The sequence below is a fragment of the Monodon monoceros genome, unplaced genomic scaffold (genome assembly GCF_005190385.1).
Source record: "Monodon monoceros isolate NGI ecotype Baffin Bay Population unplaced genomic scaffold, NGI_Narwhal_1 Super_Scaffold_21, whole genome shotgun sequence".
Lineage (NCBI taxonomy): Eukaryota > Metazoa > Chordata > Mammalia > Artiodactyla > Monodontidae > Monodon > Monodon monoceros.
In genome coordinates, this window is record NW_021703778.1 from 151958515 (window position 1) to 151975907 (window position 17393).

Genomic DNA, 17393 nt, shown 5'->3' on the forward strand with positions numbered 1-17393 from the left:
ACTTCATTTTTCAATTCTATGTAATGTGTTGATGTGTGCTCGTGACAACCGTCTCACTTTTGAATCATAATTCTAAGACAGATAAATAGATAAGGCACGGAGCCGGACCAGAGTTTGTCACCTGGATGAAATAAGACACTGCGGCTTTCAATGATTTCTTTCCAACACATCTTAGCTTTGTTTTCTGGAGCTATACATTCTCTGATTATAGTAGGTGGTGGAAGAGGTGAGGTCATTAAATAAAACTGTCTTTACTCCTCCTCAACATCCATCAACAATACATGTCGATTTCAGAACAACCCATTCTCAACACCCCAAATATCTAATACAACCCTTTGTTCTTATCAAAGATATATGGATGACTAAGAAGGACAAGAAGCCTTACCTTAGTGACCTGATTAAAGGAGGACATGAAGGCACCCAAATCATAAACTGCCCCTTGTTTGGCACCCTGATGTGCCTGGGGGAATTTGCCATCATGGGACCCTGGATGGGTGAGAAGGAAGCCTTTCTTCTGCAAAGTGGGAGGGGGCTGATTATGAAAAGAGGGCCTCTTCAAGCTGAGCTATTTTAAGAGAACGTGCAGGTAGTAGCTGAGGATATAAAAATGGATTCTCCTAAACCTACTTGTGTCTTGACTGCCCCTTGGAAGATCTTTGTGTACTGTTGGAGGTACTCTACGGGAAGACTGTGCTGTACCTCACCAGTTCTCTTTGAACCTTACTGTCAGGGACAGCATTAATCATTTCGTTGTAAAATTAAAAAAAAAAAAAAGTGCTGCTAACATGTTTCAATTTCCTTTGCTTTTTGGTAAAATGTGTCATAGATACAAATGAGTACATAAAACATATACATAAAGAAAATGACAATTTTTGTGGTTTTAGTCATCATTTCCCTGATTATGAATGAAGCTGAATATACTCTTACATGTTTCTTCTTCAACTGAAATGCCTGCTTATGCCTTTTATCCTTTTTCTTTTTTCTTTTTTTAAAATCTGCATTGTTTATCTTTTTCTAATTGCTTTGTTGGCAATAAGATTTGGATACAAACTGATTTGGATACAAACTGCTAGTCAGTTATATCTTCTGCTACAAATGTGTTCCAAGTGTGGCTTTTCTTTTCATTCTTTTTATGTTGTCTTTTGATTTATGGAAGTTCTTAATTTTGATGTGGTCAAATCAGTCATTTCCTTTATGACCTATGTTTTCAGTGCCCCTCCCCTCACCCCCAGAAATCCTCCAAAGTCCCAAGGTCATGACGATACTAAACTATACTTCGTTTTAAAGCCTTACGGTTTCGTCATTCACATTTAGGCTTTCACCCACTTTTGCATCTGAGATAGGGGTTCAATTTCATTTTTTTCATACCATCTATTAAAAAGTCCATCCTTACTCCTCTGATATGTGATGCCAGGTATGTCAGACATCAAGTTTCTATGTACACATATTTGTTTCTGGATTCTCTATTTGATTACATGAACCTATTTATATATTCCTGTGTCAAGACTACACTATCTTAATTTCAATAGCTTTAATAAGGTTATATGTATGTTAGGAAAACTCTCCCCACTTCCTCTTCTTCAGAAGTATCTTGACTATTCCAGAGTGTCTTCTCTATAAAGGCTCGAATTTTTTTTTTTTTTTTGCGGTACGCGGGCCTCTCACTGTTGTGGCCTCTCCCGTTGCGGAGCACAGGCTCCGGAGACGCAGGCTCAGCGGCCATGGCTCACGGGCCCAGCTGCTCCGCGGCATGTGGGATCCTCCCGGACCGGGGCACGAACCCGTGTCCCCTGCATCGGCAGGCGGACTCTCAACCACTGCGCCACCAGGGAAGCCCAAAAGCTCGAATGTTTTTGTCAGATATTTTCCTGTATACTTTGTATTCTTTGTTACTTTTGTACTGATATAGTAACTTTAATAACATTTTCTCAGCGATTGTTGCTGGAGTTAGAAGGAAAAGGGACTTTCAAGTACTGGTTTCTATCAAACTTGTTAAACTATTTTTCATAATTTAACTATGAATTCCTAGAGCTTTTTATACAAACAATAATATTACTTTCAAATAATGATAGTTTTACTGCTCTGGTTAATACCACCAACACAGTGTCTAACAGAAACTGTAGAATGGGGCATCCTTTGTTTATTCCTGGTCTTAAAGAGGGACTTTCAAAATGCTAAGGTGAGGTTTGCCAGAGATTTTTTTTCACATGACCTTTATCAGATTAAGGAAGTTCTCTTCTATTCTTAGTTTTCTAAAAGGTTTATGAGGATGATAATGATATCATAGGAATAAATCTTCTTATTCATCTATTGGGATGACCTTATTAAATTTATTTCTCCTCAATCTGTCACTATGGTGAATAACACTGACTGAGTTTTTAATTTTAAACCAACTCAATTCCTGGAATAAACTCAATTAATTGATGAATTGGTAATTTGTCAGTGTTCATGAGTAATTTTCCTTTTTATACCTTCCAGGATTTATTTTGCTAATATTTGTGTATAATATTTTTGTATCCATGTTAATATGTGAGAAGTTCCTTAATTTCCCGTATTTATACATTCCGTCTGGTTTTGTCTCAAAGGTTATGCCAATTCCTAATGAGTTGGGCATGTCCTTTCTTTTATTTATTGACCTGTGAGTTGTTTAGAAGTTTACTTTGAAATTTCCAAAAGTCTATAGCTTATTTTGTTCTTTTTGAATCTTAAAGCTAGTTATAATCATGTCACTAAATTCCGGTCCACGGAAATGAACAGAAATGATATGTGCAAATTCTAGTTTTCACTCAAGGCAAGTTACATACATGCTCTCCCTTTCTTTCTTTTGTCTAGTTACAATATTAATCTAAGGGCTGGAGTGGAACAGGCATCTTAGATCAGGAGGCAGAAGCAGTATATTGAAGATGGTAGAGCAAAACAACAAAAGAAGCCTGGGTTTCTGACACCATACCTGCCATGGACACCATATATTTGGATGGTTAAACGAGAGTGAAACTAATTTCTATCTGACTTAACCCATAATTCTTTTTGGATTTCTCTTAACTGAGGTCATGCTAACTCTAACTAACACAAAGGTATTGAGAATCTAAATTATCATGGCATTTATGGAAATGAAAATAAAGACAGATCTGAGGTGCGATATGACAAACAGAATTTGTATCTCCAAGCTGAACAGCCTTCCCTTCCTAAAATGACCCTGACTTCTTATTGTACTGCCTATATCTCCTCTTCTCCCTTGACCTCCCACTTACTAAGTTCACTAGTGCCTTTCTATAAACAAGGGTAATCACTCTAACCCTGCCTTTCTGGCACCAAACTGTCCCAATTCCTAATTTTCCTAGCACAGTCCTAAAGTTGTATTACCTCCACATGCGCTTTCCCTCTTCCTGCTTGCAGGCTCTCACCACTCCACTCCAGTGGAGTGGTGGTTGCACACCACCACTCCAGCTGTGCTCCTGCACACCACATTCACCACGCCACAACCCCTGATTGAAAACCATTAATGACTACTTATTGGCTAAATAGCCATGCTACCGCCTTTCACCTCCCAACCTCGTAATGGACACAACAGAGAATGCAAAGCAATCACAGCAGTGCTCTCCAAAAGAGCAGCCCAGAATCCTTCCCAAAAGAATGTTTCAATAGCCAGTACTGACCAGTAGGAACTGGCACTCAGGAAGAAACCCACTTGTATCCCTGATATAAAAGATAAAATCTAAACTCCTTGGTTTGTATTTCAAAACCCCGAAGTGTCTATTACTCTCTCAAAGTTTTACAGACAATGAGGCTATTAAAAAAAAAAAAAATGATGTGAAAGCCTTTGAAATGGAACAAAAACTTACTGGGTATTTTCAATGAAAAACTAGTTTTTGCCTCGCGGACCCTTCTGGGTTTTTTGATTCTACAGGATCTCTGTATCAGTCACTGTCTTTGAGCTATTTATAACTCTGTGAGTTATAGATGACTGATTGATTGCTATGCAAATGATTCTTGTACATAGACATGAAATAAATTTTGTCTGGGGAGGTTCAATTGATTTCCTTCCTCCACTATGGAAGAAGCCAGTTTTGCCTCTATTTTAAATTCACTTCAGTACTCTATTGCTCTTTGAATGTTCCTTTAAGTGAGTTGTAACATCTTGCTCATTCTCTGATTAATTAATGAGTTAAACTCATTTGTCATGAGTTCATTTTATATTTGTATGAGAGTCATGATTTCATGATTTTGCCTTAAAATTTTTTTTTAAAATATCCTTTTAGCTAACTCTTTTTTCTTTTTTCTTTCTTTCTTTTTTTTTTTTTGCAGTACGCAGGCCTCTCACTGTTGTGGCCTCTCCAGTTGCAGAGCACAGGCTCCGGACGCGCAGGCTCAACGGCCATGGCTCACGGGCCCAGCCGCTCCGCGGCATGTGGGATCTTCCTGGACCGGGGCACGAACCCATGTCCCCTGCATCGGCAGGCAGACTCTCAACCACTGCGCCACCAGGGAAGCCCTAGCTAACTCTTTTTTCATTATTGCCTTTAAACTTTTATTACATCCCCAATACAGAATGTCTTCTCTGGCTCTTTCTACCTGACACTACTGATTCTTCCCATTTCAGAGAGGAAACAAATCTCCTCCATCATGTCCTCAAACTACAAAAGCCATGCTTTTCCATGACGAACCTAGACTGCAATGATGTTAATTTATTTTACAATTATTGTTTCTTTGTAATGCCTTCTACAAAATGCACTGTTTCATTCACATGTTGTAGACAGTGCATATTTATCTTACATCATTAGTTCATTTATATGTAAGCAACTTCTCTCCTCAATTAAAGTGCAAGCTCCTTGAGAGAACTGATCACAATTCCTTTTCCTTTTCTCCTCTTCACTGTCTACCTAGTACCTTAGTGCCCAATAAATATCCACTCTGAGTCCCCAGTATGTGTAGGAAGGATGCTTGCAAGCTGGTAACCACTAGTTTGTTCTCTGTATCTGTGAGTCTGTTTCTCTTCTGTTTTGTTTTATACCTTTGTTTTACTTTTTAGATTCCACAAATACTCTGTTATCACTTATATGTGGAATCTAAAAAGGATCCTAAAAAGGATCCTTCCAACCAAGATTTTTTTCAGGTAATCACTTAGCTTTATTTGGGGAATCAACCTACTATGTTTTGGCTGAAGGTGGTTCCTTCCTAGGAGAATTCACACTAAACTTTAATGAAGATCATGGGAGCTTCTGTGAAACACCAAATAAAGTGTAACACTGATCAGAAAGGCTAGGGAAAAAAGAATAAATTGATATGCTTCTGGGTACTTTTTTCCCTCAACTATCAGTACTGTGTATACCTATATTCCTAAGAATAGTCTATGTGAGGATTATATACATTCAGTTCAACATTCATTCTTTGATTTTACAAATGTTTATTGGTTGTCAACTATATGTTAGAAATGTTTTGCAGGCCCTGGGGGTGCATTTGTAAATAAAATGTAATTTCTATTCCAAGAAGCTTACCTGCTAGTGAAGAAGGAGAGGGAAGTATTGAGAAAGAAAAGGGAAACAGACACAACTGCGACCTGAGCATATAGATAATTGGTGACAAGCCAAATCACGTTGCTCGTTATGACAAAAAAGACCTTCTTATTTTCAGGTATTATAACTACTAAACCTTTAAAATTAATCTATTGTAAATACTCCTAATGGAATAATGAAATTTCAAATTTTGCAGATCTGTATCACCAGGACACGTACCCTACATTCAAAGCCTTACATACCCTAATACCACCTAAACCAAATGAGAGACCACCAACATTTTTCTATGGTTTAAGTGCTAAGTTGTGAGAGACTAATAAATGGTCTTGAGACTGCTTCCAGCATATCTGATTTTCTGAGCTATAAAATGCTTTACCAGCTGAACAGTCTACCAAGTATATTAAATCCACTCTTTATAATGCCATACGAAGTCAAAGGATTTCATAACATTTGAGCATTAACATTATTACTGAGCATTTTCATTTTTCATTCATTATTACCGAGGTTTTACTTATGATAATTATTTCAAATTAAAACCATCTTGAGAAAACTGCCACTGTAAAAAACCTAGTTCATTTAACCAGTTTTATTTTTCTCATGATGATTTTTTATTTTTTACCTTTATTCTTAGAGGAACCCTTAGAATAAGGCATTTAAGATTTTATACCATAGTACTATGTTAGTAAAGAGATTATGTAAATAAAAAAGACCAACAAATACTAATAAAAGTTATAGGCTTCTTGTTGTTATTGATAATTTTCAGCTTCACATGACATACTAGTATAATCAAAATGATTAAATAAGAAATAATAAGCAATCACTTAATGATAATGATAACCTAACACTTGTCAGGTCCTAAATATTTTCACATATATTTTCTTTCTTAATTCTCACAACAGTGTGATAAAATATGTTTAATTCTATTCACTTTTACAGACGAAGGAATCAAGAAACAAGCGATTTACTAAATGTTGAAGTGGCATTTTGTGTACTGAACCCAGGTCCTCAAACTCAACATTTCTGTTTTGGTTCATACTTTTAAAAAGAGCATTTAATTTACAAGCCAAATACTGTTGGCAAGACACTTTCTAAGGATAAGTAAAATATATGTGGAGGAACACTAAACATTTTATTCACTTACGATGTCATCATGCTGAAACCAAGAAAGTCAGTGTACTTTCCCAACGGCCTGGTTAAATCTAAGGAATAGATTATTTCCCAGCTGGGGTCTGCACACTGTCGATCAAAATCACTTGCTTACACAGGACTAAAATACTCTCAATTAGCATCTTTCCTTTCCTCACACTCAAAATATAAATATTTTACTCTTAATTAGCCTTATTGTTTAAAAGTTTCTTATTTTTCATCTGCTCATTAAAAACATTAAAAAAAAATCACCACTAGACCCAAGTCACTCAATATTTTGTGTGTTTTCAAAAGTTTTAAACACAAAATATGCATATTCAATATTTGCATCATACTCTCCATATAGCTTTAAATACCTCCCCCTGTATATAATAGCATGTCAATATTTTCTTTTTGAAAATATGACTTTTAATGGCCGAATAATATTTCATCGTTAGGTGGTACCATAATTTATTTTACCATTCTTTCAATTCATGTGGTTTTTATTATAAAAATGTTTATTTATAAAGTAATCTAACCATGTTTTTTAAAACTTGAGGAACAGAGAAAGGAATGATATCACAGCCCTAATTCTTGTCTAACAAGTCGCTATTATAAGATTTGCTTGCTTCTATTCTTTTTTTTATACACCTATCATCATATGTTATCATTAAAGTACATGTAATTTTATATCTTGAATTTGTTTCCATTTAACATTATATAATAAACCTTTTCCAAAATCTTTGTGTCATGCTGGGTGGAAATTTCACACTTTATCTAACCATTACTTTATTGCCGAACAATAAGTCATCTCCCCTTTTTTTCTATAAAAATGTATATCATTTTCCAATAAATATTGCAAGCATGTAATCTTTATATATTTGCACTTAAAAAAAATGATTTCCTAATATCAGATTCCTACAAGTAAGATTACTGAAAAAAAGGCTAACCAGTTTTTATCATTATTTGGATATTGTAAAAAAAAAAAATGTTGGCTGCCCTTCAAAGTATAAATAGCAACCTAATCTCAGTTTCTTATCAACTAGTCCTTTTAGTGATTGGGAAATACAGAAACAAATAAGCATAATTACATTTAAGCTAATTATGTTTTCCATAAATTAGTGCATCACCTGTCTTGAGAGAGCAGTGACCACTTAAACACACACAATTTTTTTCTTAATTCCTTTTTTTTTTTTTTTCATTTTAAAAGTTTGTATCTACATATCTTTCTGGTATAGTTTGGCTTACTTTCCCCTTTGAATCTTAGATATAGTTTTAGAAATGCTTTCCAGAACTGCTTCCTTTGGGGAGTGCTCTGAAATCCACATCAGGACACAGCAGTAATCCTGATAGAAGGACAAAGAAAATGCCCCAACTTACCGTTTCTAACGCATGTACACGGTCCTGCAAATAAAGCATATTACATAATTATTAAAACAAAGCTATAAAAAATCATTTCAAGTTTACTTAATTTTTAGATTTTCTATTTATCCTCTATGAACAATAACATTTAAAAAATGTAAAAAATGAAAATTCCTACTCAGGATAATCTCTCCAATAGAAAAATAGTCACAAAAGAATCATTTTCTCATCTCAACTAGTGTTAGGAGGACTACAAGGTTTAATTTAATAGTAAATACCATAAATTCAAACATAGTTACTAAGTGGAATAGATTTTATCACTTTTGCATTGGTAAAATTATTTATCTATTTAGTGAAATATAACTATTAGATCTGAATATATGAACCACTAGACAATAGTAGTGATTTAAAAAAGGAATTTAGCACATATACCAGCTCTCAATTAGGTATACAGCACAAAGTATGCTCTCACAGGAAGTAAAGTTCAGACATAAGAATGACTTCACCAATTAAAATTAATAAGTACACTGTTAATTGAAACAAGGCAGGAAAAGTAAATGAGAAAGATATGTCACATGCAGCCAATCCTGAACCCAGATAGGTCTTCATTACCTACAATATCTTAGAAGGTTTCAAAGAAATACCGGTTTTACAAAGAGTCAGTGATAATATCGCTTTAAAAACTAAATGATTAAGAATGGTTTCATTCTCAATCCAACAGTTGTGTTCTCAACTCTTCCCAGAGCTAACAGCTACATACTAAAAGTTTTTACCAAAAAAAAAAAAAAAAGCTGACTTGAGAGAGAGGAGACTGAAAATTCAAGGAAGTGCAAAGCCATCCTTTTTACGAGGGTCAAGGCCACTTTTCTTTCTATTCTTTCATTTTAAGTAGTTGGAGGAGATATATAAAATCTGGATTTTTAAAAATTAAATTGTTTGCGCTAAGAGGGAAAGGAAGGAAAAGGGTGCAGAGGGCCATTCAGCTCAGATCTCTGTGACCGTACAGAGACTGACAGAGACCCATGACACTTAGGAGCATAAACTTGGCTCTCCCCTGCATTCCCCCAGCTTCACCTAACACACAGAGGCCTTGCCTTTGAGGACTTCTGCAACCCAGCCTTCAACCCTCAGACTGTGAAACTGGGTTGAACATTTCTGCCTCTTTAAATATTTGGCTATGTGGGCACAAGCTAAATGAATATATTATGCAAAATCAGCCCAAAGCAGATTGTTTTTAGCAATATAATCTGTTTAATTACATTTTGTTGGCATACTTGAGAGAACCTCACCCTTGCCCCCATAATTTTCATAAAATAACTGCTATTTTATCGGTGACTTGTGTACTGTCACATTTGAGTAGCTCGTAATAAATGCATATAATGCCTCAAGGGGGCTTTGATCTGTTCTTACCAGGCATCTTATTCACAGTGCATCTGGGACAAAATCATTCAGCAAAGTGTTATCATCACTTGCAGACTGAACAGAGCCTCATTAGACAGTCTTTGGGCAGTACCGCATTTATATGAACCATCTTGGAAGGCTGAAAATATTTACAGCCACTATTTGGGCCTTAAGTTTTCCCCACACCATGTACCTATGGGGCTCATATTATTTAGAATTAGCATATTTTAAAAGCACACATACAGCTGGTTTGAAATCCGTGATATCATATGATGCCAAAATAGTACAACTGAATTAAATTCCATTTTAATTCATAGCTCACTGTTTGGTAAAGATAAACTGATATAATTTATGTATTACTGTCTTCATTTTACTTAAATATTTGTTACAGGATTTTAAAATACGTACTGTCACGGATTACATGTTTGTGTACTCAGAATTCATGCATTAAAACCCCAATCCCTAATGTGATGGCATTTGGAGATGTGGCCTTTGGGAGGTAATCAGGTCATGAGGATCGAGCCTTCATGGGATTAGTGCCCTTATAAGAAGAGACACAAGAATGCTTGCTTCTCTTTCTGCTCTCTGCCAGGTAAGGGAATAAGGAGAAGATGGCCATCTACAAGCCAGGAAGAGGTCCCTTACCAAGAACCGAATCTGCCAGCACCTCGACCTTGGACTTGCCAGCCTCCAGAACCGTGAGAAGTAAATGTTTGCTGTTTAAGCCATCCAGGCTACAATAATTTGTTATAGCAGTCCCAGCTGACTGAAACATATGCCTAGTCTATAAGGCTAAAACGCAAATGGTCAAAAAATCTCAATTTCGTTAAAATATAAAGATCAATAATCTATTTCAATACAATTTACTTATGTCTGTCTATAATGTACTCCATTCCAAAATGGTACTGCGATAGTTTTCAATGAAAAATATATATGTTAAGAAAATGAGAAAATTAGGGAAACAAGAAATTCAATTCATTAGTCTGAATTTAAATAATTCCGTTTGCCAATCAACAACAGCTAATAGGATACCAGTCATTGTTGCCAATTAGTGAGCTCTGTCTAAATTGCAGTTTTGTTGGCCTTAATTGTAGGCCATAAATAAAAACAAACTACTCCTAATCTTTATGAACTTATTAACTTGCTTTTTTTTTTAACATCTTTATTAGAGTATAATTGCTTTACAATGGTGTGTTAGTTTCTGCTGTATAACAAAGTGAATCAGCTATCTGTATACATATATCCCCATATCCCTCCCTCTTGCATCTCCCTCCCACCCTCCCTATCCCACCCTCTAGGTGGTCACAAAGCACCCAGCTGACCTCCCTGTGCTACGTGGCTGCTTCCCACTAGCTATCTATTTTACGTTTGGTAGTGTACATACGTCCATGCCACTCTCTCACTTCGTCCCAGCTTACCCTTCCCCCTCCCCATGTCCTCTAGTCCATTCTCTATGTCTGCGTCTTTATTCCTGTCCTGCCCCTACATTCTTCAGAACCTTCTTTTTTTTTGTTTTTTTAGATTCCATATATATATGTTAGCATACGGTATTTGTTTTTCTCTTTCTGAGTTACTTCACTCTGTATGACAGACTCTAGGTCCATCCACCTCACTACAAATAACTCTTTTTATGGCTGAGTAATATTCTATTGTATATATGTGCCACATCTTTATCCATTCATCTGTCGATGGACACTTAGGTTGCTTCCACGTCCTGGCTATTGTAAATAGTGAGGCAATGAACACTGTGGTATGTGACTCTTTTTGAATTATGGTTTTCTCAGGTTATATGCCCAGTAGTGGGATTGCTGGGTCGTATGGTAGTTCTATTTTTAGTTTTTTAAGGAACCTCCATACTGTTCTCCATAGTGGCTGTATCAATTTAAGAAATGTATTGCAAAATTTAAATGGTTGAAGTTGACTTCTTTTTTGGCAGAAAAGATTAGTTATTATAATTTTGTATATAAAAGAATTAGGCTACTGCAAATCTCTATTCTCAAACAAAATATTTGCATACTTCTGCTCATGTTCTTATCATTAAAATATCCGATAACTTAAGCCAATATTGTGGCACTGATACAGTCTATGAAAACACATGCCAGTATACGTCCTGGAATGAATATATAATTATACCAAAATATATTCTCCCTATCCTCTCCCACTCTTACTATAACTGCAACTGTAGTGTTTTGTTGTTGCTGTTTAATCTTCAATTTTCATTTCAACAGATTTTATCTTCAAGCTTGGCCTGCAGGTTCAGCACTCTCCCTCCTCTCCTACCACATACACACTCCTAAGGTTAGATCCCCAAAAGAAAAGAATTGCTAGGATATTGAAAGGGGGAAGAGTAGGTGAGAGGAGTAGAGGGGGAAGACAGAAGTAATGAAGTAATGAAGACACTCTCAGTATAATCATGACATTTCAGGTGGTTTTAATAAATCAGTGGTTCTTATTTTTGTAGCCATGGACTTTGAGAATCCTTTCCCCAGGAAAATGTACACTATACACAACACACAGAATTTTGTATATATTTTTAGGGGAATTGCAGACTCTCTGAAACCCACTCATGGGCCTCCAAGTGCTTTTACTCCAAATAAAAACACTTGAAATAAGATGTAAGAATTATTTTATTAGACCAAATAATTTATTTTAAATAAATTATTTTATTATGCCAAATAAACTATTTTATTAGACCAAATCTATTTATTTCTCCTGTATGAAATATTTCTGGATAACAAGGAAAGAAACAATGGGGAGTGGAAGGTTAAAAATTGGAGGAGAGATTTCCTTCAAATGTTTTGAAGAAAAAAGCTCTTAGGGAAAAAATATGTTTTATCGTTACCAGTTTTTTTGTGATTGGACAGTCCCTTTCCCACTATTTTTTAGTGCTATTTAAGATGGGGAAAGCCTAAGAAAAACCTAAAATGGCAACAATTATTTTAATGTTTACTCTTAAGGATTATACATACAGTCACTGCATAGTCCTTGAGTTACAATGAAGAGTACTAGCTGTTATTATCAGTGTGAATACTACATACCATTTCTAAATGAAAATAATAATGCTAGAAATCACATTTTAATTTATTCTGGGCTTGACAGATGGAGTAAGGTGAGTTATATTTTTGAGAAGGACAATAGCACATGCACTATAAAAAAAAGATGTATTTTAACTTTTTATCATTAGGTTAGTAACCTGTCTTGAGCTGTATATATTCCTTTGCTACCTGGTCACAGTGGGGCGTACATTAGAGTTTATGAATAAACCAAAGCAAATTCATTAGTATCACTGGAGATGGGAACATATTTGTAGGCTGTTAGGAAATGAACGCTACGTGGAGAGCTGGTATCTGAATACTTGGTCATTAACAGTTTATTTGACTCAGCTGAGCCAATCAACTAGTCACATTGATTCATCCATCCCATCTAAGAAATGAAATAGAGACTCACAGGTCTGAATACTCAGAGTTCTCTCCCCCTGATAAGTAGAGCTGTACAGGTCTAGTGACTTTATCACAATAATGCAGCATTTTCCAAAAGTGCTTTAAATACATCCATTAGCATACAAAAAAAGCACAATACTGGCGTAAAAATATAATGAAAGTCTCTATTGCTTCCGAGTCTAAGAAACATTACAAGCATAGGCTAATTCTGGAAACTTCTCTGTACTGAAGGGCCATGATGAACATATAATTTTCAAAAAGAAAACCCACAGTGAGGACTCCCTCTCATCACTGTTCTAAATGCACAAAGCCTGTTTTCTGGAAGAAAAATCCACTGAGCTTCACCCAGAGAGACCACTGCAGGGCATTTTTCCTGTCAATGTTATCTTGGTTTAATCAACACTCACACTTTACCTGCTGTTTCGTACATGAAGGTTATAAAATGAAATGCATTTTTCCTCTATGCATTTTTCCACATGACAACCCATTACATTTAACAAATTGTCAATCATTTTTTTAAATAATTCAAAGAGTTAGAAATAATTTCAAATGTATTCTTTTCCACACTTCAAGATATTAAAGTGAAAGAAAAGGAAAAGGCTTTTATTAACCACCTCAAAAAAAGATCAGTGTTTCATAGTCATTCTAAAAAATTAAAACAAAATAGATAAAAATCGTAAACAACCTCAATGTTGCAACACCAAACTTTTAAAATATAGCATAAGTTGGCTTTGAATACACACAGAAGTCAAAGATCTGTACATAAAATTGCATGTTATCTATTAAAAGTCAAAGTTACTCTATATTTTAAAAACCTTTAGAATGAATGACATTAGGGCAGCATGCAGTGGTTTCCCATCATCTGGTGTTCAATTTAGCCATCATTAGATATTTCTGGTCAATCTTTGTTAACTCATTTCACTAGCTGCTTATGTGCCTTTTTCAAATAATGTACCTCAGGGTTCAAAATAACAAAACAGAAATGCTGAAAAGAAAACCACAACAAGCCATCAGGATTTTACCTAAAAAGTCATCAATAAGAAAACCCAACATTTGGGTTATCAAGAAAAGCCAGTTTAAAGGTACGTATTATTTCCTAGCCTAGTAATGATCCTTGTTATCTACCTTTCACTTGGGGACTGGAAAATCAGAAGCAGAAACAATGACACAATTTAAGAACAAAGCCGAAGTGTGTGCTCCACATTTCTGACCTGTTCTCTCATCCACTACCGTTGCCAGATGGGGACCTGAGGCAGCCAGTTTTGCTTCTGTAGCTTTCTTCTGCTGTATTCTCAGGCTAGCGGTTCGGTTTGCGGTATTGTTATGAGGCCGCTGTTGACTACTGCACTTGCATTCAGTACTATTCAGGAAAGGCTGAGGTTGCACTTACACTGAAGTGGGATGTGTACATGGGTTTGCGGAGCAGGGAATACAAGTGGGGTGAAGGAGGAAAATGAAGAGAAAGCATGGAAATGGGGCTCTGTTGGTTTGTTTCAACAGATTTCACACTAGAAAATGCAGCCAGAAAGGCTAGGTAAGGGTTTTGCTTAAAATCCCTGTAAGCATTTCTAGTCAACAGTACAAAACTAATACCAAAAAAAAAAAACCAAAAAATCTCAGATTTACCCTTTATATTTTAGAACACAAAGCAAGGCAATCAGATTTCTTCCCCCTGCCCCCCTTTAAAATAAAGAATCACTGTAAGTTTCTTTTTTAATGCACAATGTAATACGGCGCATAGGTGTGCGCCTACAGGATAAGACTGCAACCCAAATGAAGGGCAAAAGCCAGAATTATTTCTGTTGGTACTGCTCAGTTCCACAGTGAAACTGCTAGTAACAGGCAACAAAAGTTCAGTGAATGACATCTAGACTGGAGAACACCTAAAAGTTATTTGCAGATAATATAAAGGCTATGATCATGGTTAGGGGTAATGCAAATGATAACCAATGTAATTTCAAAGATTGTCCCCAAAAGAGATGCAGGAACAGGAGTTGAGTAGCAGGGGAAAAAGCTAACAATCCAGAAACCAACACACCACATTTTTTTTCAAGGATTTACACCTTATGAAATAAAGTACATGTCTCCAGTTGTGAGGCCTGTCATATATCAGCTGAATATGCTCTGAACTCTTATGCAAATCATAGTGCAGTGGTGATTATGGCATAATTTATGAGTAGGTCTGTGTCATGCATAACTTGTGGAAAACAACTGGGTGTGCTTTTTTTTTTTTCAGGGTGTGTATCTGACTGCCACCAAACATAGCTGATCTAATAAGACTCCCTGAGGCTAACATCTCCTTTGTTTCCCTCAAGTGTGCACATCTCTTGGGTTTCCAAGTGAAGCATGTTCACAAGGAAACCCATATAATCACAGAACCCTTTGTCCCAAGCTCCTTGCTCTTGAATATTTGAATTGCAACACTTGATTGTTGACTACTGTGCATGTCACATGGCTGAGTCATTAAATGGCAAAAGCAAACAGTCCACCTTGGGAATTAAATTGTAATTCCAATAATCCACATCCTAATTTACATGGAAAGTCATTTACTCAATTCTTTTCAGGAATTAAAACATAAGGAATATTATATTAGATACTCTCCTTTTCACCCTCATTCCCTATTCCTTCTGCGGGCTACTGCACACAGTTATCTCTCACCATTCTATACAAAGAGAGAGGCTGCTGCTCAGAATGAACAATCAAGGCATAGACAGATTGTTTTAAAATAATGTATTTGGCTGACATAACTCAGGCTTTTCTTGCTTCCTAACTCAGTTTGACTCAGCTTAGAACTATTACTAACCTCCATTTTGTAATACACAAGTACAGGTAGAAAGGGAAAGGTGATTAAAGGATTTAAAACTCGCCTTAGATTATATGTACTCTGATAATCAATGGTGCACTATTCTTAGTATCTACAAAAACTGAAAGAAAAAACCCAACAACTTAGTTTTCAGTTGAACTTCTGGGAAGCATACCTGAAGGCTGACTTACCCTGTATGTCCCGAAATAAAGCAGATGTATTTTGACTATTCAGTTCCAAATATTCTAAATATTTTACCTATGAAGTACTTAACTGCTTTTTCTTCAAATTGAGCTTCATTCTGATTTCTCATTGCAGTCTGACTAGCATCTTCCGAAGGTGGCATTTTAAATAGTAGCTTTGGCTGTTTAAGAGAGATGTGAGTAAAGAAAAAGAGTTGGAAAGCTCTATTGTCTACTTAAAGCACTATAAATAGTAACAGCTATAAAAATAACACCAATAGGACCATAATAATTTCTAATGATTTTTAAAGGACCTTTAAAATGTTCCTCTAAATAACTGTTTACCCAACTAGGGTCACAAATTTTAGGGAAATCATTATTTGAAATTTAAAATACTTTACTCTTCAGGATTATAAATAAAGAATAGTGATTCATTTCAAAATATCTCCAACTGTCTGGCTTTCAAAATCATCCCAGGAAGTAACTGATCCTAAATTCCAAAGTCTATGAAGGAAGGAGTAAATAAGATGTGAGCTTGTTAACAGACGCACCTGGGCAGTTTTAGCCAGTAATGAAAGCTACTTTTAACACTCACAACCTTACCTGTGGATAATGGCCCACTAATGGAGTGTGATTTTAGGAGTTCAGGAAGGTCTGACTGATTACCCAAAATTATAGTTTCCTTCTATTTGCAAAATTATTTAAAATTCTACCAACAGAAATTTATTCTTTGAGGAAAAGGTCAAAAATTTACTCTTTGACTCTTCCCACTCCAGTTCATCTTTCAAAAGACATTCTTGAGACAGATAACCATTAAACTGTAGTTCATTCCAAGGCAGGGTCAGCAAAGTACGACAGAAGGTCACTCCAACATGCTGCCTGTTTTTATAGGTCTGCCAGCTAAGAATGCTTTTTACATTTTTATGTGGTTGAAAAAAAAAGTCAAAGTAAGAATAATCATGACGTGGAAATTACATGAAATTTAAATTTCACTTTCCATAAATAAAGTATTATTGGAACATAGCCCACTCATTTCTTTACATATTGTCTATGGTTGTTTTCATTCTATGACGTCAGGGATGAGTTGTTGGGTGAGAGCATATGGCCTGTAAAAGTGAAAATATTTAGATACTGGTCCTTTACAGGAAGTTTGGTAACCCCCTTTTCTAAGATATTGGTGTCCTATAAAAAGTACTTCCGGCCTCACAGAGGTCACCCTGTAGGAAACCCTGTATGTTACTGGAAGCAGAGGATAAGGTGAGACATGCTGACCAGGGATAAGAAACTAAAATAAGAACCAGAAAATTTTTACCCAACTTTAAAGCAAAATTTAAAAGTTGTATGTGCATAAATACATATGCCCAGAATATAAACCATTCCTCAGGCTATATACGTTTCTTCCTTTTGTCCTTTATTCCTTTTATCCATTATTTTTTCTTTCCTTCCAATTTCTTTCCCTACATCATTGCTTCCTTCCTTTCTTTCTCCTCCCTCCCACTCATTTATTCATTTAATTAATTCATCCACGTTTACTGACACAGACACTATGATAGACACTGGGTACACA

General features: G+C 35.8%; 1 protein-coding gene across 2 annotated transcripts in view; it reads right to left on the reverse strand.

The window, feature by feature from the left end:
• The window catches only part of CEP128 (centrosomal protein 128), a 433475-nt gene that overhangs the window by 46223 nt on the left and 369859 nt on the right, over positions 1 to 17393 (reverse strand). For both annotated transcript variants that reach the window (XM_029239363.1, XM_029239364.1), the window contains one exon: positions 8019 to 8042. In XM_029239363.1, coding sequence (XP_029095196.1) covers positions 8019 to 8042 — 24 coding nt within the window. The remainder of the gene's footprint in view (positions 1 to 8018; positions 8043 to 17393) is intronic.